General features: G+C 55.6%; 4 protein-coding genes across 4 annotated transcripts; 1 reads left to right on the forward strand and 3 right to left on the reverse strand.

The window, feature by feature from the left end:
• Positions 1 to 243: 243 nt before the first annotated feature.
• On the reverse strand, positions 244 to 4164 carry LOC123388300. The gene is made up of 6 exons (XM_045067763.1): positions 4129 to 4164; positions 2219 to 2437; positions 1996 to 2102; positions 1659 to 1757; positions 742 to 808; positions 244 to 626 (listed from the first exon to the last, which is right to left on the reverse strand). The coding sequence occupies exons 1-6, from the start codon at positions 4162 to 4164 to the stop codon at positions 468 to 470; spliced, it is 687 nt and encodes a 228-aa protein (XP_044923698.1). The 3' UTR covers positions 244 to 467.
• A 2504-nt stretch (positions 4165 to 6668) lies between these two features.
• On the reverse strand, positions 6669 to 13204 carry LOC101670098 (sororin). Its single transcript, XM_004770097.3, has 6 exons — positions 13007 to 13204; positions 12707 to 12801; positions 12564 to 12629; positions 12449 to 12484; positions 8292 to 8729; positions 6669 to 8122 (listed from the first exon to the last, which is right to left on the reverse strand). The coding sequence occupies exons 1-6, from the start codon at positions 13050 to 13052 to the stop codon at positions 8042 to 8044; spliced, it is 762 nt and encodes a 253-aa protein (XP_004770154.1). The 5' UTR covers positions 13053 to 13204; the 3' UTR covers positions 6669 to 8041.
• A 55-nt stretch (positions 13205 to 13259) lies between these two features.
• ZFPL1 (zinc finger protein like 1) lies at positions 13260 to 17243 on the forward strand. Its single transcript, XM_045064729.1, has 8 exons — positions 13260 to 13424; positions 13786 to 13895; positions 14187 to 14298; positions 15458 to 15651; positions 15768 to 15840; positions 15914 to 16060; positions 16265 to 16388; positions 16890 to 17243. Exons 2-8 carry the CDS (start codon positions 13794 to 13796, stop codon positions 17074 to 17076), a joined length of 939 nt encoding a protein of 312 aa, XP_044920664.1. The 5' UTR covers positions 13260 to 13424; positions 13786 to 13793; the 3' UTR covers positions 17077 to 17243.
• A 72-nt stretch (positions 17244 to 17315) lies between these two features.
• TMEM262 (transmembrane protein 262) lies at positions 17316 to 18258 on the reverse strand. The gene is made up of 3 exons (XM_013044691.2): positions 17774 to 18258; positions 17569 to 17668; positions 17316 to 17462 (listed from the first exon to the last, which is right to left on the reverse strand). The coding sequence occupies exons 1-3, from the start codon at positions 17945 to 17947 to the stop codon at positions 17386 to 17388; spliced, it is 351 nt and encodes a 116-aa protein (XP_012900145.1). The 5' UTR covers positions 17948 to 18258; the 3' UTR covers positions 17316 to 17385.
• Between the last annotated feature and the right edge of the window lie 1747 nt (positions 18259 to 20005).

A 20005-nucleotide genomic window follows, 5' to 3' on the forward strand; every position in this document is an offset into this window, starting at 1 on the left:
TCCCTGGGGGAGAGGGGCGTGGCCCCCTTCCAGTCCTACCCTAGCGCTTATCCCTGGGACACTGCCCTTGAGGCTGACACCGACCAGACCTGGAACCCCCTCTGAGGTGGTGGGTGTTCAGGACCAGAGGAGTAAGGTGGGGGGGGATGTCCGAGGGGGCCCAGGGACCAAGCTCATTTTGGAGAGGTTGACTTCCCACCTCTCTGATTTCCAAGGGCCCACAAACAGGCGGTGAGTGGCGGCTCAGCTTCAGACAAGTTTATTACTGTGACCTGGAGAGGAGCTGCTGGCATGGCTCCCCGGGGAAGTGTCTAGTCTCCAGCCTTGGGCCTGGCCAGGGCTGATGTTGGTGTCTGTGGGACATGGGAGCCCCAGGCTACGGGACGAACAGTGCTACCTTCCGGGAGCTGGGCTGCTACAGGCTCGGGGAGCTGAGGGAGGGGCCGGGGAAGGCGTGCCCTTCCTCCCTACGGGCAGCAGTGGGGCTGCCCCTGCACCTGGAACAGTGCCACCCCCTGGATGGCCTGGGCACCCTCCTGGACAGCCTGGGCTCCGTCCGCGACAGCCTTCGCCTCCTCCTGGAGGGCCTTTGCTTCCTTCCTTAGGCTCTCATATGACAAGGTTGGCTGGAACAGAAGGTTGCAGCGCCCAGAGGTGGGTAGCGACCCCAGGCAGGACTGCGGGAGGTGCCCTAGCAGGGCTGGGAGGGAGGGAGGCGGCGGCCTGGGCAGAGCACCTTACCAGGTTTTGCAGCTTTTCCCCCAGGGCCCGGTTGTCTGCTTGGATAGTGCTCAGTGACTCCCAGAGTCTAGAATTGAAAAATATCCATTCAGCCCACAGGTTCTTGTCCAAAGCAGCGTCCTCCGGCCCCGGCTCCCATCTCCTGCGTGAGCTGTGTGGCCTGGAGCAGCCGCCCGGGAACAGGGTTTCACTGGAGCCCAGTCTTCTCGTCGTGGCAAAGCCACAGGCAGGGACGGAACTGTTCTTCCCAAGTGGCTGGCAGCAGCAGGCGCAGACGGGGATGACGTGTCTTTTTTCTCCTCTTTAGCAAGCGAAGGACCGGCCGCTCCAGGGAGCAGGCTAGCCATCCCACCCTGTCGGGCTCCAGCGGGGACGCTGACCGAATTCTCTGAGGTTCCAGGCTAGCAAGAGGGTCAAGCCTGGAACCAGCCCTGCTTGAGTGCTCTGGGTATGAACGAAAGTGCTGACCACCCAGATCCACGCTCTGGGATTCCCCGTGCAGCCCCGAGGGACTGGCTCCCACTGCCCCACCCTGAGACCAGACCGCCCCACGCCTGCTGCTTCACAGACCAAACTTCCCCATCTGGTTCTTGGGCAATGAAAGGAGGGGCGGGGGGTCCCTTAGAGGCCGCCAGAGACTGCTTGCAGACCAGGTGTGCGGGCACACAGTCGACTGATGGCGAAGAGCTGTGGCCCCCAAGGCCGAGGGGCAGGTCCCGCTCACACAGGAGGACACTGATGCTCGGAGGGGAAGGGACCCGCTGGCCAGTGAGGAGGTCACTCAGAGCAGAACGGGTGAGAGGCAAGGGAAGGAGGGAAGGAGGAGGGTGAATGGAAGATGCAAACCCAGGACCTGACCTCAGTGGGGAAAAACTCTGTCACCCCTATCTGCCCCAACCTGTCCCCAGCCAGCTCACCTCCTGCAATCACTCTGCAAATGGCTGATTTCCTTTGAGGTCCGCTGGGGGCCCCAGTCTTCCTTGTCCAGGAACTGGCACTCTTGGTTCTCTAGGACCCTGGGACGAGTACACAGAGAGGGTGGGACCAGGGAGTCTAGAGGTTGGGGGAGGGTGGGCTGGGCGGATTGGGGAGGGGGCGGAGGCAGCCCCAGGCCCAGGGCCTGTACAAGGGTCTTCCCTCTGCCCACCCCAAGGCTGAGTCCTGGCCTGGCTCTGAATGTTAGCAGAGGGAAGTCCCCTCCGCCTCTCTCCCCCGCGCACGCGCACACACACACACGCACACACGCAGCCTTACTCTTCAGGCTTGTTGGACTCCGTGGGCTCCGCTGTGCTCAGGAGGGTTAACAGGAAGGTCACGGTGGGTTCTGGCTGCAGGTCTAACTTTTGCTCTGAAGAGGGTGGCTTTGGCAGAGAAGGTGCCATGGTGATGGCACAGCATGAGGCTGGTAGCATCGGGGATGTCCCCCTCCCTGCCGCCCCTGCTCTCTGACTTGGGGAGCCCCGGGGCTTCCTATCACCTCTAAGCCTGGCTCCCCAGAGACCTGAGGGTCTTCTGGCTTAGGCTTCTCCGGAGGCTGTACTTTTGGCTTTACCACGGGGTTAGAGAAGGCTTTTTGTCTTCCCCTGGGAGACTGAAGGACACAGACGCGCAGTTGGCAAGCCGCGTCCACCAGTCCTGCCGGTTTCCCTCTTGCCAGCCCTGTCTGGTTTCCTTGGGGCAGCCTCCACGACCAGTTCTGTCCAGCAAACCAGACCCCTCAAAATTGGGGCTACCACATTTAGCAAATACAAGGACATGGTGCGATCTGAATTTCAGACGAAAAGCAAGAACTTTTTAAAAATTTAAGTGTGGGACACCTGGGTGGTTCAGTGGGTTAAGGTTCTGCCTTTGGCTCGGGTCATGATCTCGGGGTCCTGGGACCGAGCCCTGCATCAGGCTTTCTGCTCATCAGGGAACCTACTTACCCTCCCTCTCTGCCTGCCTCTCTGCCTACTTTACTTGTTATATCTCTGTCTCTCTCTGTCAAATAAATAAATAAAATCTTTAAAAAAAAAAAAAAGGTTGGGGCGCCTGGGTGGCTCAGTGGGTTAAGCCGCTGCCTTTGGCTCAGGTCATGATCTCAGGGTCCTGGGATCAAGTCCCGCATCGGGCTCTCTGCTCGGCAGGGAGCCTGCTTCCCTCTCTCTCTCTCTGCCTGCCTCTCAAATAAATAAATAAAATCTTAAAAAAAAAAAAAAAAAGGTTTAAGTATGCCATGCCATGTTTGGGCAGTACTTATACTAAACAAAAGATTCATTGTTTGTGTGAAATTCAAATTCCGCTAGGTGGCCTGTGTGTTAGGTGGCAACATACCACATGTTGACAATATTTCATGAACTGAATCCCTGCAAATGCAAATTATCGGGCGTGGAGGCACGAGGGGCACCCTATTGAAAGGAATCCTATAGTAGCCTGTAAAAAGGTAGAGAATCCCTCCCATTTTGGGTGTAGAAATGATCAATGGGCCGGGGAGAGGCAAAGAGGCCGTTCCAGCCCCACGTTGCGAGCAGCCTCATTCACCCTCATTCCCAATCCCCTTAATATTTCGCTGTCCCTGAACAACGGTGCAGGACCGCCCAGGAGCCTCACTTCCCAGCACCAGCTCGAACTTGACCCACCTCCACGCTCTCGCCTATGCCATTCTTCCCTCTCCTGTTCCCTCCCCGCTGCAATCTGAATGGCACCGGCTCTTTTCTCTGCTGAGCAAATGTGCCTCCCCTGGGACCCCCTTCCCCTGGGACCCCCTTGGATAGGTTCTTGTGGAGCCAGAGCTGGGTTGAGCCCGAGGATGCGTCTGTCTCTACAAGGCGGTGTTAGATGTTCCCCTGGAGCAGGCTTGAAATAGCAGCTTCTCCCCAAGTGACAGAAGGTCGCGAGTCAAGAGATGGAATCATCACCATTTTTCACTCCCAGATCTTCCAGAAGAATCTTGTACATCTGCGGGCCTTGCGACGGAGGACAATCCAATCCCATGGCAAATAGTGACCTCAGATGTGGCCTTCACACAGAGCTTCCATCTGGGCTTTTGATAGGCCCGCGGGCTGGGGCGGGGATCCCACATCATGTGCTCTCCGCAGTACATCGAGCCTTTCCAGATGGCCTAAAATTTTTAAATTCTTGTCCACATGATGATAACAGGATCTTCTTTTTAAAAAAGATTTTATTTATTTATTTGACAGAGATCACAAGTAGGCAGAGAGAGAGTTAGAAGCAGGCTCCCTCCTGAGCAGAGAGCCTGATGTGGGGCTTGATCCCTGGGATCATGACCTAAGCTGAAGACAGAGACTTTAACCCACTGAGCCACCCAGGCACCCCAACAGTAACAGGATCTTAGTGGCCAGCAATACCCTGCTGGGAAAGGGGTGTTGTCTAATTCTGGGGACTCACTGAGCTCCAAGGTAATACCAGGACTCGCATCGCCATGTTTGACTTGTCCCAAGGGCAAGCTGCCAGCGTGTAATGAGATCCACGAAACTAACCAGGCCCTTTGTCCCTGGTAATATCACTTTGGTAACTAGGCCTAAAGACACAACTCTAAAGGCGCCTGGGTGGCTCAGTCGGTTAAGTGTCTGTCTGCAGGGAGCCTGCTTTCCCGTCTCTCTCTGCCTGCCTCTCTGCCTACTTGTGATCTCTCCCTCTGTCAAAAAAATAAACAAAATCTTAAAAAAAAAAAAAAATTTACACAGAGGCCAATTTACACCAAGAGGAAAAACCGGAAGCAGCCCGAAGGGGCCAATATATAAGACAAGACCAGTAAAGAATGGCTTGAACACAATTGAACACCATTCACTCTGTGGTAAAAGGTTGACCAAATGCCGTCCAGGGGAAACACCTCAGCAGGGTCCTGAGAATACACAGACAGGTGATCGGGACCCAGTTCTGCCCAGGAGAAGCTCCCGGGGCTGGGGGAGACCCCAGGTTCCCAGGTGACCGCAGCTCAGGGAGATGGGCCCTAACAGACGTCGGTACAGACAGCCCTGGCCACGAAAGAAGGGAACCACACATTCGGCTCAGAGCTCTGGAGACCACCACGAAGGGGCTCCTTGAGCATCAAGAAGTAGGGGAGCAATTTGGGGCAGGCTCGTGCCCAAGGGCACTCCCGCTGGGACAGCGTGAGGGGGCCTGGGCTGTAGCCCCCAAGTGACAAGGCGGTACGGGAAACCTTTGTGTGTCTCTGTGTGGGTTGTTTGGGCCGTAACTGGGACAAGAAGACACTGTGGCCGGGAAGCTGAAGGTCGTGCAAATGGAGAGAGGCAAGTACAAGCTACCCCACGTGACCAGAGTCGGCATGGTGATACCAGGGGACGTGTGCAGGAGATGCCAACACCACAAAAGGAAGCCTCACGATGATCTGTACGAATAGGTCTTCAAGATCCTGCTTTCCATTCTTCTGGGTGTTACACCCTGAAGTAGAATGGTATCGAAGGATTTTATGTTGGAAAAGCGGGATCACATTTTGTCTTCTAGGAGACGCAGTCTGCCTGCCGTATAGACAGTTTGGAGAGGGGAGAGGTTAAAAGGAGAGATCTGCTAGGAAGCCGGTGCTGTCCGGTGGCTGTGGGGAAGAGATTGAAGTTAGGGCTGACAGGACGGAGCGGGGAGAGGGTAGGGCTGCCCACGAGGATGCCCGGGCTCCTGGCATGCATGGCGAGGTCAGCTGGGGGAACGCGGAAGTCATAGGGAGCACAGGGAGAGGAGAGCTCGTGGATGATCTGAGTTTGAGAGGAATTCTGAGTCAAAGGGTAGTTTTAGATTCTGGTTCAGAGCTCGGGAAGAAGGTATGGGATGGAGATCAAGACTGGCCATGAATGAAAAGAAGGCGGCCCAGAGAGCCTGTCCTCATCTGGGGAGAGCCAGCAGGCTGGAAAGAGGGCCCCGGATTGAACCTGGGTGCCCTGAAATTTTAGGGGAAGTCAAGATAGAGGGCCCAGTGATGCCATGGCACCGAAAGGGGTGAAAGGGGTGTTCTCAGCCTGGCAGTGTGGCGGAGACCGGAGCCTGTCGCTTGGGTCATCACGGGGTTGCTGGTTGCTTCTGCCTGAGAAGGGAACAGGGCGGCGATGTGGGACACATCACAGTAAGTGGGACAGAAGCAGAGAGCCCCCGAACATTCTTTCAAAGAGCTTAGCCCTAAAAGGACTAATGGTAGTAGTTAAAAACAGACGCTCGTCGACTTTTTGGTGGTTGTTTTTTACCGTAATGAACAGAAGACTGTTCGGGACTGAGCAAGGTCCGAGAGATGAGAACTGAATCAAAAGACCAAGTGGGAAGTTGGCCTTGAAAGGAGAGGACTGCTCTCCTGGGGGCCGGGGTAGAAGCGGGGCTTGGGAGGCTGTAGGGAGAATGTGAAGCTTTCAAGAACTTACTGCGTTCTAAGGACCAGGAGGCAAGGACGAGGGTAACGAGGTGGAGGGATGCCAGCTTGTGCCGCCTGCCGCAAGCTGCACGCTCGTCTCTGGGCCTCCTCGAGCCCCTCCGTGGGCCGAGGCGGAGAATTCCCAGGAACCCGGATCTCTGACTAGCTCCCCGGGAGGCTCCGGGTGCCAGCGCCGTAGAGCACACAGGGGCTGGGCCAGGGGAGGAGCTGGCTTGCAGGGGAAGAGGGCTGGACCTTGTGGGGTTGGGGTCTCCAGGCTCTGAGTGAGGCTCCCAGCAGCCCCACCCCAGGACCAGCGGCTTTCCTCCTGGGACAGGACGGGCTGGGGCTCCCTGGAGGCCTCCTTTGCAAGCAGGCCTACCTTGGAGGAGCAGCTGGGACTACACGGAAAAAGCCCGATGTGAAGGCCAAGCAGTGACCACGGGGCTACTGGAGGCCAGGCTGGCGGTCTCCCGTACAAGGGGACAACCCTGGTGACACAGCCCAAAGGAGGCTTGGCTTCCTGCACCTCCCACCTTCGCCTCTGCCTCCATAAAACAACGGTCTCAAATAGGCAGAAACTTTTTAATCAGGGTTTTGTTTTTTAATTCAAACAACAACAGCAACACAGTTTTTCCCTACACCCCACAGTCCTAATTTCTCAGGGACAGAAACAATTTGCCATGATGACATCAACTCCACACCACCTGGTGACTCCCTACTCTGCAGGACTAAGGCTCTTCCCAGGAGCTCTGCCCCGGCAGCAGGGGAGGACAAGAATTCGTCAGCTGTCCGGCTCAGGGGCATCTGGGCTGCCTGGCAGTGGGGCTTGCTTGGGGCAGGGCAGTCTGACAAATCACGAAGTGTCGAACAGGTAGCCCAGGGCTCCCAGGCCCTGCAAGGGCTTTTGTTAGCACCCTCCAGGCGTGGCCCGGGGTCTCAGGTCCCCTAACCAAGCATGAGCGCATCCTCCCCGGTATTCTGCTCCCCACCAGCCCTGACACGCTCCTCTCAGCCTCTACTGCTATGACCCTGGAAATGTCAAAACATGCACCAGCGAGCTGCAACTGCAAAGCTAGCAGGTCTAGCACAAGGGGGCGGAGCATACAACCCCGTTTTCCCCTCTTGGGGGGAGGAGCCTCTGTGCACTTTGTTTTGTAATAGGTGTGTGTGGCAACTGGGGCACCTCCCGCCACCACCCCTTTCCTGGCCCTGTGCAGGTGTCTGGTCCAGAAGCCTGGGCCTCAGTTTCCGGGACCTGACGGCCACACGGGGAAACGCACCCTCTTTACCCCAAGCAGCCTGTGCTCCTCCCGCCTGGCATTTAACCGAACATGTCAGCAGCAGGGCAGAGTGATTAAACACAGCATCTCTGAGCAAATACTTTTGGTCTCAGACCCAACCAAGGCTTCCCCACCTCCTTCAAAATGTAAAATTCTACAGTGTCCAGTGTCTTCTTCTCACAGGTTAAACTCCTCCCAACCCATGAATTCTCTCCTGGACCATCTACAGAATCTGAGAGCCTCTTTACGTAGATGGGCTTGTGGCTGGGAATGAGGCCTCTGGGGCGGCGCAGAGCAGCTGCGCTTCCCAACCACAGCCCCGGTCCCCGCTCACCTGCAGTCCCAGGCCTTTCCCCTCCTCTGGCTGGGCCAGCAGCTCCTACTCCCTAGTGTGCGGCCCAGCGGTCAAACGGCGAGACTCCACTGGGAGGCAGGGGGAGGCCAGACCAGACACAGGACAGCAAAGCGTGGCCAGGCCCAGCGAGCCCCATTTCCTGAGACGGCTGTTGTCACCGCCCCAGCCCCCTGAGGAACACAGGCCTCGCATAGTAGCTGCTTATGTACATGGAACAAGGCCAGAGGAGGGGCCCCAAGTGTCTTCTCCACAGGGAGGAGCTATGTACAGGGGAGGGGAGAGGATGGCCAGGGACTCCCCGACATCTCATTCAACCAGGAGATCAAACTGCTCAGCAGCTTCAAACTCCGCGTTCATGGCCGCGGCCCATTCATCCAGCTCCGATTTCTAGGGGGAGAGAAAAGGGGGCAGGTGAGGAGGACGGGGGCCAGGGGGTGCTGGCCAGAGCACACGTACCCAGAACCCTGCAGGCACTGAGCCCCAGGCCGGCCCAAGTCCTGGCAGCCTCCCGGCACATCTGGGGCAACAGTGGGGGAAAGCCCTGGCCCTCACTCACCAGGACCTCGGGCACCTTTCTCTTCTTGCGTTTCTCCTTCACGGCTGGCGGCGAAATTCCGGGCAGAGTTGTATCTGGGGCCCAGGGCTTCACAGGGACCCTGGGGGCTTCGGTTGACTTGGAACACACCACAGGCGAGACCTGGGCCAGGTCTTCTGACCCCAGCAGCCCCTCGAAACCAAAGCAAGACCGGCGGCCCGGGGTGGAGGTAGAGGCGGAGCCGAAGGTATCCAGGCGGCTGTAGGATCGCCTGACCTTCTTAGACATTTCCAAGTCTCTGGCATCCAGCTCTCCTTCCTTGGAGCTAGACTCAGCATTCAGGGGGCAGAGCACGGGGGTGGTGGTGGGCGTGACAGGAACTCCACATGCCTTGAAGCGGTCCTCCTTCGCAGGCTCCTTGCTAGGAGGGTTGTTTTCCTTCTCCAAGAAAAAAGCAATCTGCACCGGGCCAGAAGAGAGAACACCTCCTTGTTAGTTAGCTGTATTACTTACTTCCAGAAAGGTCCGAGGAGATTCAGGGTGAAAAAACCCATAGGACATTTTCAAAAGGAAAAACAGAAGACAGGTCAGGCACCAAGTCAGACCTTGAGACAGATTTGGGGAGGGGAAGAAAAGAAGAATCTGTCCTCACTTCTGAGTCCACTTTGGTAAGGCAAGACTTCTCACCACCAGATGTTACCAGCTCTGCCTCCCATCAAAAACCGACCAGAATCTAGCCACCCCTACTGACTGCAAGCCCCTTCATGTTATCTAGACCAGTTCGACAAGCTCCCGATGCCTCTGCCTGCTTCCACCTGGGCCCTCTGGTCCATGTGTTACACAGCTGGCAATGGTTTTCCTAACACATCCATCTGGTCAACGAGTACCTCCCGGTCACCTGCCCAGTTCCAGGTACTTTCTCGGCACCGGGAGAATGACCAGGAATAAAACAGAGAAAGCCCTGTCTCCATGGAGTTTCCATTCTGGGGGGGGCAAAACGGGTAACGAACAGGTAAAAGTCATGCAGCACGTTAGAAGTGTTAAGTGCTTTGGAAAAAAACAGAACAGGATAGCACCAGGGGTGAGCTGGGATTTTAAGTAGGTGAAGGTCAATGTAGGCCCCACTGGGGAGCCGTCTGAGTTAGAACTTCAGGGAGGTGAGGGAGTGAGTCACATGGAGGCCAAGTGTTGTAGACAGAGGGAACAGAGGTGCCAAAGTCCTGAGGTACAGGTGCGCAGGGAAAGGTAAAGGAACAAGGCCAGGGTCGCTGAGAGAAAGTGAGGAGAGAAACTGAAGATGGGGTTCGAGAGGTGATGGGGGCCACTACAGGGCCATCTGTAGGACATTGGAAGGGGAGGGCCATGGAGACCCTTGCTCTGAGAACCAGGGAGTCACAACAAGATTATGAACGGGAAAAAGCCTAATCTCATATGCATATTAATCTCATAAGGGTGCCTGGGAGGCTCAGTTGTTAAGTGTCTGCCTTTGGCTCAGGTCATGATTCTGGGGTCCTGGGATTAAGCCCTGCCTCGGGCCGGAAGCCTGCTTCTCCCTCTTCCGCTCTCCCTGCTTGAGTTCCCTCTCTTGCTGTGTTTCCCTCTGTCAAATCAATAAATAGAATCTTAAGCAAAAAAAAACAACCAAACAAAAAAAGAGGTTCACGTATTTGCTCCTTAAAATTCCACTCTCGGCTCAAATACTGCTTCCTCAGAGAAGCCGTTTCTTACCACAGAATAGGGACCAGCCCCGCTACCCCTGCTCTTTACTCCTGGCCCAACAACCTCTCTTATACACTGGTCACCTATCACCCCAACGAGAACACGAACTTCCTGGGAGCAGGGGTCTTTATCTGTCCGGCGGACCCGGCCTCTAGCCAGCACCTTCCGCAGAGCCCTGCGTGGAACAGGTGTTTGATACCTTAATGGACCCCAAACGCGGCACTGAGCTTTCTGGCAGCCGGACCCGGTAGGAAACAGGACAAATGCAGTTACTCTTGGGGGCTAACACAAGGAATGGCGTTGATTATCCAGAGAGACTCTTCCTGGCTACAAGCACAGGCAATTGGAGTCTTAGTAACGAGTCTGAGTAAAAGGGATGCTGCCCAAAATGAGGGTTAGCCCCGAAGACCCCTTCCTCATGCCCGACAGTAAGCACTCGCACAAGTCCTCGTCGCTTCTCTTGCTCCATCTCAGCAATCTATCGTTCGACCCACAAGAATGAATGATTACAAGGGAGGCACAAGTCACTGCCCGTAGGACAACACGCAGACATTCAGACGTGGAGAAGGCCTAAGGAGAACTACATAGAGAAACAGGACACAAGTGGTGTGTGTGACGGGGCACAAGTGGAAAGGAAAGCCTTCTGGAAGGTGTCCTTTCAGCGCCGTACTGTGTGATGGGAAGGTCACGTGATGAGAGGAGGGACAGAGCAGCACTCTGCCCTCACCTTACTTCAGGCCTCCGCCATCTCGCTGCAGGATTCCTGGCAAGCCTTCCTACCTGGTCTTGGGGTCCCCGGCAGGCTGTTTGCACCTCAGTCACCACCCAGACCCCAGAGAGATTTTTTTTTCCCAAAACACTCAAGCATACCTTAGTGACTACCTGGCCCCAGGGCAAGCTGGTCTGGGTTAGGTGTCTTCGTAACATCTAGTACTTTTCTCACTGTAGTCCTCGGCACGCAGCTGTTATCACTTGTTCACCTTTTCCCCCACCCCTAAAAGGTAGCTAGCATTTCTCACTTATATTTTCAGGCACAGGTTTTCTATTCACAAAACATCCTTAATTACTTCTGCTAAAACAGTAAAAATGCTGTACACGTATTTTACAACAACCTGTTCTCACAAATTGAGATGGGACTAGAGAGAAGGAATACTAGGGACACAGCTCAGCTCTCATAGGAAAACACTGGGGGAACATCAGGACATCGAGACCTAAACGTAGGAAATCCACAAGGAAGTGAGCAAGACTGGTGATGCATGAGAGTCTCCAGAGGCAAACTGTTTCAAAATACAGATGCTGGGGCACCTGGGTGGCTCAGTGGGTTAAAGCCTCTGCCTTCGGCTCAGGTCATGGTCCCAGGGTCCTGGAATTGAGCCCTGCATTGGGCTCTCTGCCCGGCAGGGAGCCTGCTTCCACCTCTCTCTCTGCCTGCCTCTCTGCCTGCTTGTGATTTCTGTCTGTCAAATAAATAAATAAAATATTTAAAAACAACAACAAAAAAATCCACAGATGCTTCCCGACCCAGTGACGGTTTCACTTAAGAAGTTTTCCAATGTCATAGTGAAGCAAAACTGATAGGCATTCACTAGAAATCATACTTCGAATTTTGATCTTTTCCCAGGCTGGTGATACGTATGTGGTAAGATCCTCTTGTGATGCTAGCAATGGCAGGAAGCTGTGGCTCCCGGTCAGCCACGCCATCACGTGGGTAAACAACTGATAAATTTATACCCGTTCCATTGCTTACTTTCAGTACAGTTTTCAAGAAAATAAAAGATACTCAACTCTTCATTATGAATAGGCTTTGTATTAGATAATTTGCCCATCTGCATGCGAACGTTGGTGTTCTGAACACATTAAAGGCATGCTAAGCTAAATTAAGATGTTTGATAGATTCGGCGTATTAAACAGATTTTTGTTTTGTAATAGTTTCAACTTATGTTAGGTTTATCCAATCCTAACTGGAGAAAGAGCTTTTTTTTTTTTTTAATGTTATGTTAGTCACCATACAGTACATCATTAGTTTCCGATGTTGTGTTCCATGATTTACTGTTTGCGTTGGACACCCAGTGCTGCATGCCACAGGTGCCCTCCTTAATACCCATCACTGGGCTAACCCATCCCCTCAGCCCCTTTCCCTCAATTAGTTTCTCGGAGTCCATAGTCTCTCACGGATCGTCTCCCCCTCTGATTCCCCCCCCCCCCCCCCCCCCCCCCCCCGCCTTCATTTCCCCTTCCTTCTCCTAGTGTCCTCTGTGCTATTTCCTATGTTCCATAAATGAGTGAAACCATATGATAACTGACTTTCTCTGCTTGACTTATTTCATTCAGTATAATCTCTGGACGAAGATCTGTACCTCAAAACTGCTCCCTAGGCAGATGTGAGCAGCCAGTATGTCCTGCCCCATCTCTAGGGTGCCCTGGATTCCATTCCGCTAAGCAGATAAAAATGAACTCACCCTTGGGCTCCTTCGAGGTGTGTGGACAGGCGGCACCTGTGGAGAAAATAATAACTGACAACATAGCCAACCCCAATTTTGGCTCCCAACCCACAAGGCTTCCCTCAGTCCTCACCTCTACAGAATGCGCTACGATCTTCTTTAAAACGATGGGCTTTCTGCCTGGAGCCGCATGGGGTGCCTAGAAAAGAGGAGTGAGTGTGAGTTCCACATTAGCCCAGCGGCCTCCGGGGCAGAAACGAGCAAGCAGGGGCTCACCTTGGGCCAGATTTCAGGGAGGGTGCTCTGGAGATCAGGGCCTGATTTCCGCTGGGACCTCCGCAGAGACTGAGTAGGAGATGGGGCCCCCGGCCCTGGGAAGGGAAAAAAAGTTAGGAGGTCGGGGCAGACTCTAGGCCTCAGAGTCTGGAGAACAGGATCAGGAGTGAGCGAGAGAAGGCTCCCAAACAAGCTGCTTCCCGGGGAGTGAGCCTCCTAGAGCGGTGGGGGGAGGGACTCCTCGCGGGACTCCGTCCCTCAAACGGCTCGGCCCCACGCTCCCGCGCGCCTTCCGCTCACCGGAGCGCTGGGCGGCTCCTCCGGACCGCGTTCGCCTCTCGGACATGTTAGCCTTGGTCTCAACCCTTGCCGCGGTCTCCGCCGCCGGGGCTCGCGCCAACCCGGAGGGTCGACGGAGACCTAAACGTTCGAATTACCCGCCCTGCCTGGAGGAAGCGGAAGTGGCGTAAGGCGGGCGGGCCGCTGTATTCCTCTCACCGCTCCTCGGTCTTCACGTCTAGCGTCAGCAGGGGCGGGGCCAGCGACACGCTGGCGTCATCAGCACGCGCCGCACCCGGAAGAGACGTGGCAGCGGAGGGATAATCGGAGCGGCCCGAGGCAGAGAGCGCAGAGCGGGAGGTCGGCTGAGCGCGGTGTCTCTCCTTCCGCGCCTCGGGCCAGCGCTCGCGCCCGTCGGCACCGGTGCGGCGGTCAATCGGTAAACACGGGGCGGGGGCGGGGGTGGGGGGGGAGAAACCTGTGTTGAAGGTGGGGGCGGAGCTTGGAGGGGGTGGGGCTCAGGCCGAGCCCCTGGGGGCGGGGCCGGTGGTATCGGAGGCTCGCCGGTGGAGGGACCTGGCCGGGGGCGGGAGCGGGGAGGAATGAGGAGGGGTCACCGCAGGCGGGATTCGTTCGGGGGGCGTGGCCCGGAATGTAGAGGGGCAGTAGGCAGGAATTGGGGGTCGGGGCGATTATGAGAGATGTTTAGGGGAGTTAAGAGTGGAAACGATCTGGGCTTGTGAGTTCGTCGTGGCGAACATCGGAACCTGGCTCTTTGTCAACTCAGACCCCTTTCTCAGGGTCGAATATGGGACTTTGCAAGTGCCCCAAGAGGAAGGTCACCAATCTGTTTTGCTTCGAACACCGGGTCAACGTCTGCGAGCACTGCCTGGTAGCCAATCACGCCAAGGTGGGGCCTTCAGGGGAGGGGCTGAGCAGGGCAGTGGGTGGGCCGGCCGGATTGGTTTCCTCCAACTCCCATGAAGGGCCAGGGGTTGGCATGAAGCTCCAGGAGGGCAGGAACTTTGTATCTTTTGTGCTCGGCTCTATCTCCAGCCCATAAGACAGACTCTGGCACAGTGTGTGCTCAATAAATGTTTACTGATGGAACAAACGAAAGGATGATTCTCCTCTGTGATGAGACAAGCAGCTGGGCCTTGAGGAGATGGGCCCCCGTTGTGACCTCTCTCTCCCACTCCAGTGCATCGTCCAGTCCTATCTGCAGTGGCTCCAAGATAGTGACTACAATCCGAATTGCCGCCTGTGCAACATACCTCTCGCCAACCGGGAGACGACCCGCCTTGTCTGTTATGGTGAGGCCTGCCCAGCTTGGTGACCAGTTTCTGGGTCCTCTCTAAGCAGCAGGGCAATGAGATCTTCCCAAGCTTGGGAGGCTGGAGCCCCAAATTCTAGTCCTATGTTATTTACCTGCTGTGTGAGCTCATGCAAGTCATTTTCCCTTCCTAGGCCTCCGTGTTTTTCCCTAAAAATTAAAGCTCTTAATTTATTTCTTTCCCATTTTGAGGCTTGAGTGAGAGCCAGTCCAACTTGTTGGTATCATTTTGGCTGTAAGCAGTAGCTGGCTGGACCAGCAGGGAGCTGAAGGCAGGAGGCTTTTGGACATTTGGGATCTGCTATTCATTTCAATTAAACAGGAAGGGAGTTTCTCACAGTACATTCAGCCAAAAGAAGTTGGCACTCACATGTTCCATGACCTTGACTTGACGCTGGTGTAAGAAGCTTAACTCCACTTTTTGAAGGAGCTAGTGCAAAAGAGCTCCATGTGTGTGTTTCTCAGTGTGATGAGTGTGTGGGCATACGCACATGAATTTAATGTTATGACTTTACGTGTGGTAGTGTTTTCGTACCTGCGGATGAATGAATGGGGAAATGCATGTGCACGTATGAACAAAAGTATGTTGGGAGGTTGCAGGAGAATGTGTGGGTGACAGTGCTAGTTTTCAGCAAACGTGAATGTATAGGTGTGTACATGTGGGAATCAGTGTGCCCCCAAGTATAGATGCAGGGGATGGTATTTGTGTTTGATTGTAGGTGTACAGGCACGTGTGCGTATGCGCTCGTGGGCATACGTGTGCCTCTGTGTGTCTAGAAACTTTTTCTGAAACTGTTCTTGATTAGCTGTTAGCCCAAGGAGCTTGTGATGAGTGTGTGTTCAGAGAGGACTCACTTTAAGGGTCGCTGACGTCTTCTTCACACCCTAGTGGGCTTCTCCCTTCTATTGCGCTGGAGATCTTGCTAGCATCTGGTTGACTGGGTCAAGTAATGGTGGCCAAGAAGGCCACATGCTTAGGGAACACTGTTGAAACGGACCTGAGCGAGGACAGGAAGGAGAAAGCTGTGGGCTTATGTGCGTGGGTGTGCATACGTCTGTGTAGCAGGCTAGGGGCTGTTGCTGGGCTAGATGTCCTAAGTGTCTTCATGCCTCTCTTCCCCTGTTTCATGGGCCCTAAGACCTCTTCCACTGGGCCTGCCTCAATGAACGTGCTGCCCAGCTACCCCGAAACACAGCGCCTGCTGGCTACCAGTGTCCCACCTGCAGTGGGCCCATCTTCCCCTCAAACAACCTGGCTGGCCCTGTGGCTTCCGCACTGAGAGAGAAGCTGGCCACGGTCAACTGGGCCCGGGCAGGACTGGGCCTTCCTCTGGTGAGAACCTGTGTGTCTGTCTGTCTGACTGAGCATCTGCCCTGGGTCCCACCTGGGACAGATGGGTGGGGAGGGACAGCCCCGGGCCTGCTGGTGACACAGGTTCCTTCCTGCAGATTGATGAGGTGGTGAGCCCGGAACCCGAGCCCCTCAACACCTCTGACTTCTCTGACTGGTCTAGCTTTAATGGTAAGTGGCGGTCCGCACTGCCTTTGGGGGCCCTAGCCCCCCTGCTCTGCTGACCGCTCCCTTCTTGCCACAGCCAGTGGTACTGCTGAACAGGAGGAGATAACCAGCGCTTCCGCTGCCCCATCGTTCTACAGCCAAGTCCCCCGGCCCCCCGCTTCCCCGAGCCGGCCCGAGCAGCACACAGTGATTCACATGGGCAATCCTGAGCCCTTGACTCACGGTGAGCCAGAGAATTGTACGGTCTGGGGGAGGATAGGAAGGGAATGGGCCACCCCGGGGGGCCCCCCTCCTCTCTCTGACAAAGGCATTCCTTCCCCACAATTCTGAGGTGCTCTGGTGGGCTGAGAGGGCAAGGACTTCCTGCCCACCCTGCTGCGGGCCAGTTTCACTGAGCCTGTGGATACCGGTGGCTCTGCTCCTGCAGCCTCAGCCCCGAGGAAGGTGTATGACACGCGGGATGATGACCGTTCACCAGGCCTCCACGGGGATTGTGATGACGACAAGTACCGTCGCCGGCCTGCCCTCGGCTGGCTGGCCCAGCTGCTCAGGTACGCAGGGGCAGGGGGGCCCGGCTGCCAGAAAGGGGGAGGGGAGGAAATGAGAGCCAGAGGCCCCAGGCGTGATCATTGTGGTATAGAGAAGATGGGCTTCAGTTTGGGTAACCACAGTACCTGGTGTCTGGCTACTCAGGCCCCCGCTCAGCCCTGGGAGTCTTGAGTCTGGTCCGCCATAGGGCTCTTTCCTCGCCTGCTAGGTATCTGAGGCTTGAGGTGGGGCTCTTTGAGGCCTGTTCCTGCTCTGACAACCCCTGAGCCTAGCGACTCTGATGTGCCTGACACGTTCTGGTTTGCAGAACGGTGGTTGCTTCCGCCGGTTGGAGCTGCACTGTCTGCTGTGTAACAAGCAGGCGTGGGGATTAGCTTGCACACTGAAGCAGCAAGCCTTGGGGATAGTGGCACCGGGGCCAGAAGGCAGGCATCATGTCTGGGGTTCCTCTCTGGGCCGAGGGGCCCCTGACCTGACTTCCCCCTCGTCCCCCCCCCCCCCAGGAGCCGGGCTGGGTCTCGTAAGCGGCCGCTGACCCTGCTGCAGCGGGCAGGGCTGCTGCTGCTCCTGGGGCTGTTGGGCTTTCTGGCCCTCCTCGCGCTCATGTCTCGCCTGGGCCGAGCCGCAGCTGACAGCGATCCCAACCTGGACCCCCTCATGAACCCTCACATCCGTGTGGGTCCCTCCTGAGCCCTCGCTGGGAGCCGGGCCAGCCTAGGACATGGGGGCCTGAGGTAGGGCGGTCTAGGGACTTTCCTTCTGCTCCTCTTTTTCAAGCCTGAGACACTAAGATCCCAGGCCCAGTCCAGTCCATGAGAGGGGCTGCTGGCTGGGCCTGGGGCCCCCGCAGGGCAAACGTTTGTCTTGACCTGCTTACCCTGAGTCTCCAGCCCCCCCGCCCTCCCCACAAAGGAGATGACAGGTGGAAATAAATGACAGACTTTATTAAAACACCGAAGCCGCCTTTTCCTTCCCCCTTCTCAGCCCAGTCCTCAGGCCTCAGTGGTTCTCCTGCCGGTACTGGATGGCCAGAAACTCAAGGGACAGGCGGTTGAAGAACATGACTCCGTTTAGGACTGGGCAGACAAGAGAGCCCCTATCAGCATTCCCTGCCCGCTCTCTGCCATGTCTGGGGATCCAGAGTTCCCCCTCCCCTTCAGCACGACCCCCTCCCCCACTCACTCAGGATGGTCAGGGCAAAGCACCGAAGAAACTTGTCATCTGTCATCTCAGCGTAGAGTGATCCCATGGCAGCCCAGCAGATACTGATCACCTGGGAGAACTGTAGGCCCCGTCCAGTGGGGGAGTGGCCCCTGAGACAACAGTGGGGCTTCCATCAGCCCCTGGGCCTCCCCCGACCAGCCCTTGAGCCCTGGCCCCAGGCTACCATCAGGACCACCGTGTATTGAAAGCTCATGCGGTCGTAGCGGTGGGTGACGTAGAAGTTGTGCACGTCGCTGGCAAGGACGCCGAGGTGTATAAAGAAGATCATCAGGGCAGCGGCGGTGAGCACCATGCCTTGTGGGAAGAAGAGCACAGCTAGCCGGTCCACCCACCGCATTGTGGCGGCCGCATAGACGCGAGGCTGACAGCGGAACCTGAGCAAACCGGCCCCGTTCGGGAGCAGCAGCTGACCCTTCCGGGTCCCGAGTGCGTGGTCTGGAATTGTGGTGTGATGCTAGAACCACGAGGACATAGGAGAGGGACAAGATTCTAGAATACAGGCTGATTCCAGCCAGTATGGGAGTGGTTCAGGGGTGGCTGGGGGAGCTCCGGGTTATGGAAGGTCAGATGGAGGGCTGACGGTACAGACCAGCAGGAGCGTCGAGGAAGGAACGGTGTCCCTCACCATCCTGCCTGCACGCACGCTTCGTGTGCTCATGCCTATCTGCTTACCGAGTCCCTCGATGGTTCTACACAGGGGGCACTGTGGGCACATGTCTACAGAGCTGGGGCTCAGAATGTGGAAGGGCATGTCCTAGGTACGTGCAAGTCTAGACTAGGCCCTGGATGTGTAGCTGGAGGGGACCCCCAGGTGAGGGGAGGCCTGGGCCGAATGGCTCCCAAGTTTTTGCTCCATTCCCGAATGGGGAGGAACAAGGCGAAGGGAAGAGACAAGAGCTTGCCCACAGCTGTCCTGGGGCCTTCGCCATTCTCTCCCTTGGCATGGCCCAGAGAGCACCTGGCTTTTCCGCCTGCCTCAAAGGTCCGGGGACTTGATGCCAACCAGCTTAACCATCTGCCACCTTCCAGCACTCAGCACTTTCACAGCCACCAGCCCCGTCCTTTCCAAGAGTCCCAGGTGAGGCAGGTGGCATAAATCCTATTTTGCGCCCAAATCCGAGGTACAGAGAGGGAGTGTCAGCCCGGGCGCTTCTGGCCAATGAGTGAGGGATGCACTGAGGACTGAAATGAAGGTCCAGTTCTACCCAAGGCTGTGACTGACTGGGTAGGGACCCTTCCAAGCAACAAGAAAACATTTCCTCCATACATGGAAGAGAGGAAAACTCTAGAACTCACAAGTATCATCCAGAAAAATGGGCAGAAATGGTGTGGAGGGACATGAAACTCTCAGGGACTAGAGTAGAAGAAGGGTGCTTGAATTCTGCCCCACCGCGGCCGCCTTCCTCTCTGCCAGCCACAGAAGTTAGATTCTCCGTCAAGACCCAAAATGCCCTGCCATCTCCATGCTTGCTTCCCAGTGTCATTAATCACCACAGTCCCTCAGACCCCACATTCTGACGTAGGGGTGACTCACCCAATGCTCAGCCGTTGGCCCACTGTTGAAATCACTGCACCTCTAGTCTCATGTGACTACAAGTAAACTTTCATACGTTAGGGCTTCTGGCTCAATGCCATTTAAAAGTTTAAGTAGCGTATGACTATGTTCTTGTAATTACAAGATTTGGGTAACACACAAGCATACAGAGGAGAAGGCAATGACCTCCCTCCCACCACTCCTACCTACCTAACAGAGGTAATCCCCTCAACAGTTTGGTGAGTGGGCATCTTTTGGGTCCCTCTTTTTTTTTTTTTTTTTTTTTTTTTTTTTTTTTTTTTAAGATTTTATTTGATAGGGACACAAGCAGGGGAATGGGAGAGGGAGAACTAGGCTTCCTGCTGAGCAGGGAGCCTGATGTGGGGCTTGATCCCAGGACCCTGGGATCATGACCTGAGTCAAAGGCAGACGCTTAACCAACTGAGCCACCCAGTTGCCCCTCAAGTTATTTTTTCTACCGGTTATAAATGTTTTGTATCTCTCCTGGACAATACCTACTTGTAATATCAGCATCTGAACATGTAATGGTAAATAGCAACATCAAATATTCGTTCCTATGAGTAACTAAACAAGGCCCTAGGAGTGGCACCAGCTAGACATGCTATACTCTTGGTCTTATTCATTTATTTGACAGATCACAAGTAGGCAGAGAGGCAGGCAGAGAGAGAGGGGGAAGCACGCTCCCCGCTGAGCAGAGATCCTGGGGCTCGATCCCAGGACCCTGAGATCATGACCTGAGCCTAAGTCAGAGGCTTAACCCCATGAGCCACCCAGGTGCCCTCTGACACCGTATTTTTTAAACCGCCTCTGATCATCCTTTGGAACATGAACATTTCTGAA

This window comes from Mustela putorius, unplaced genomic scaffold (assembly GCF_011764305.1).
Source record: "Mustela putorius furo isolate JIRA1106 unplaced genomic scaffold, ASM1176430v1.1 tig00000127_pilon_pilon_pilon, whole genome shotgun sequence".
In the NCBI taxonomy this organism is placed as follows: Eukaryota; Metazoa; Chordata; class Mammalia; order Carnivora; family Mustelidae; genus Mustela; species Mustela putorius.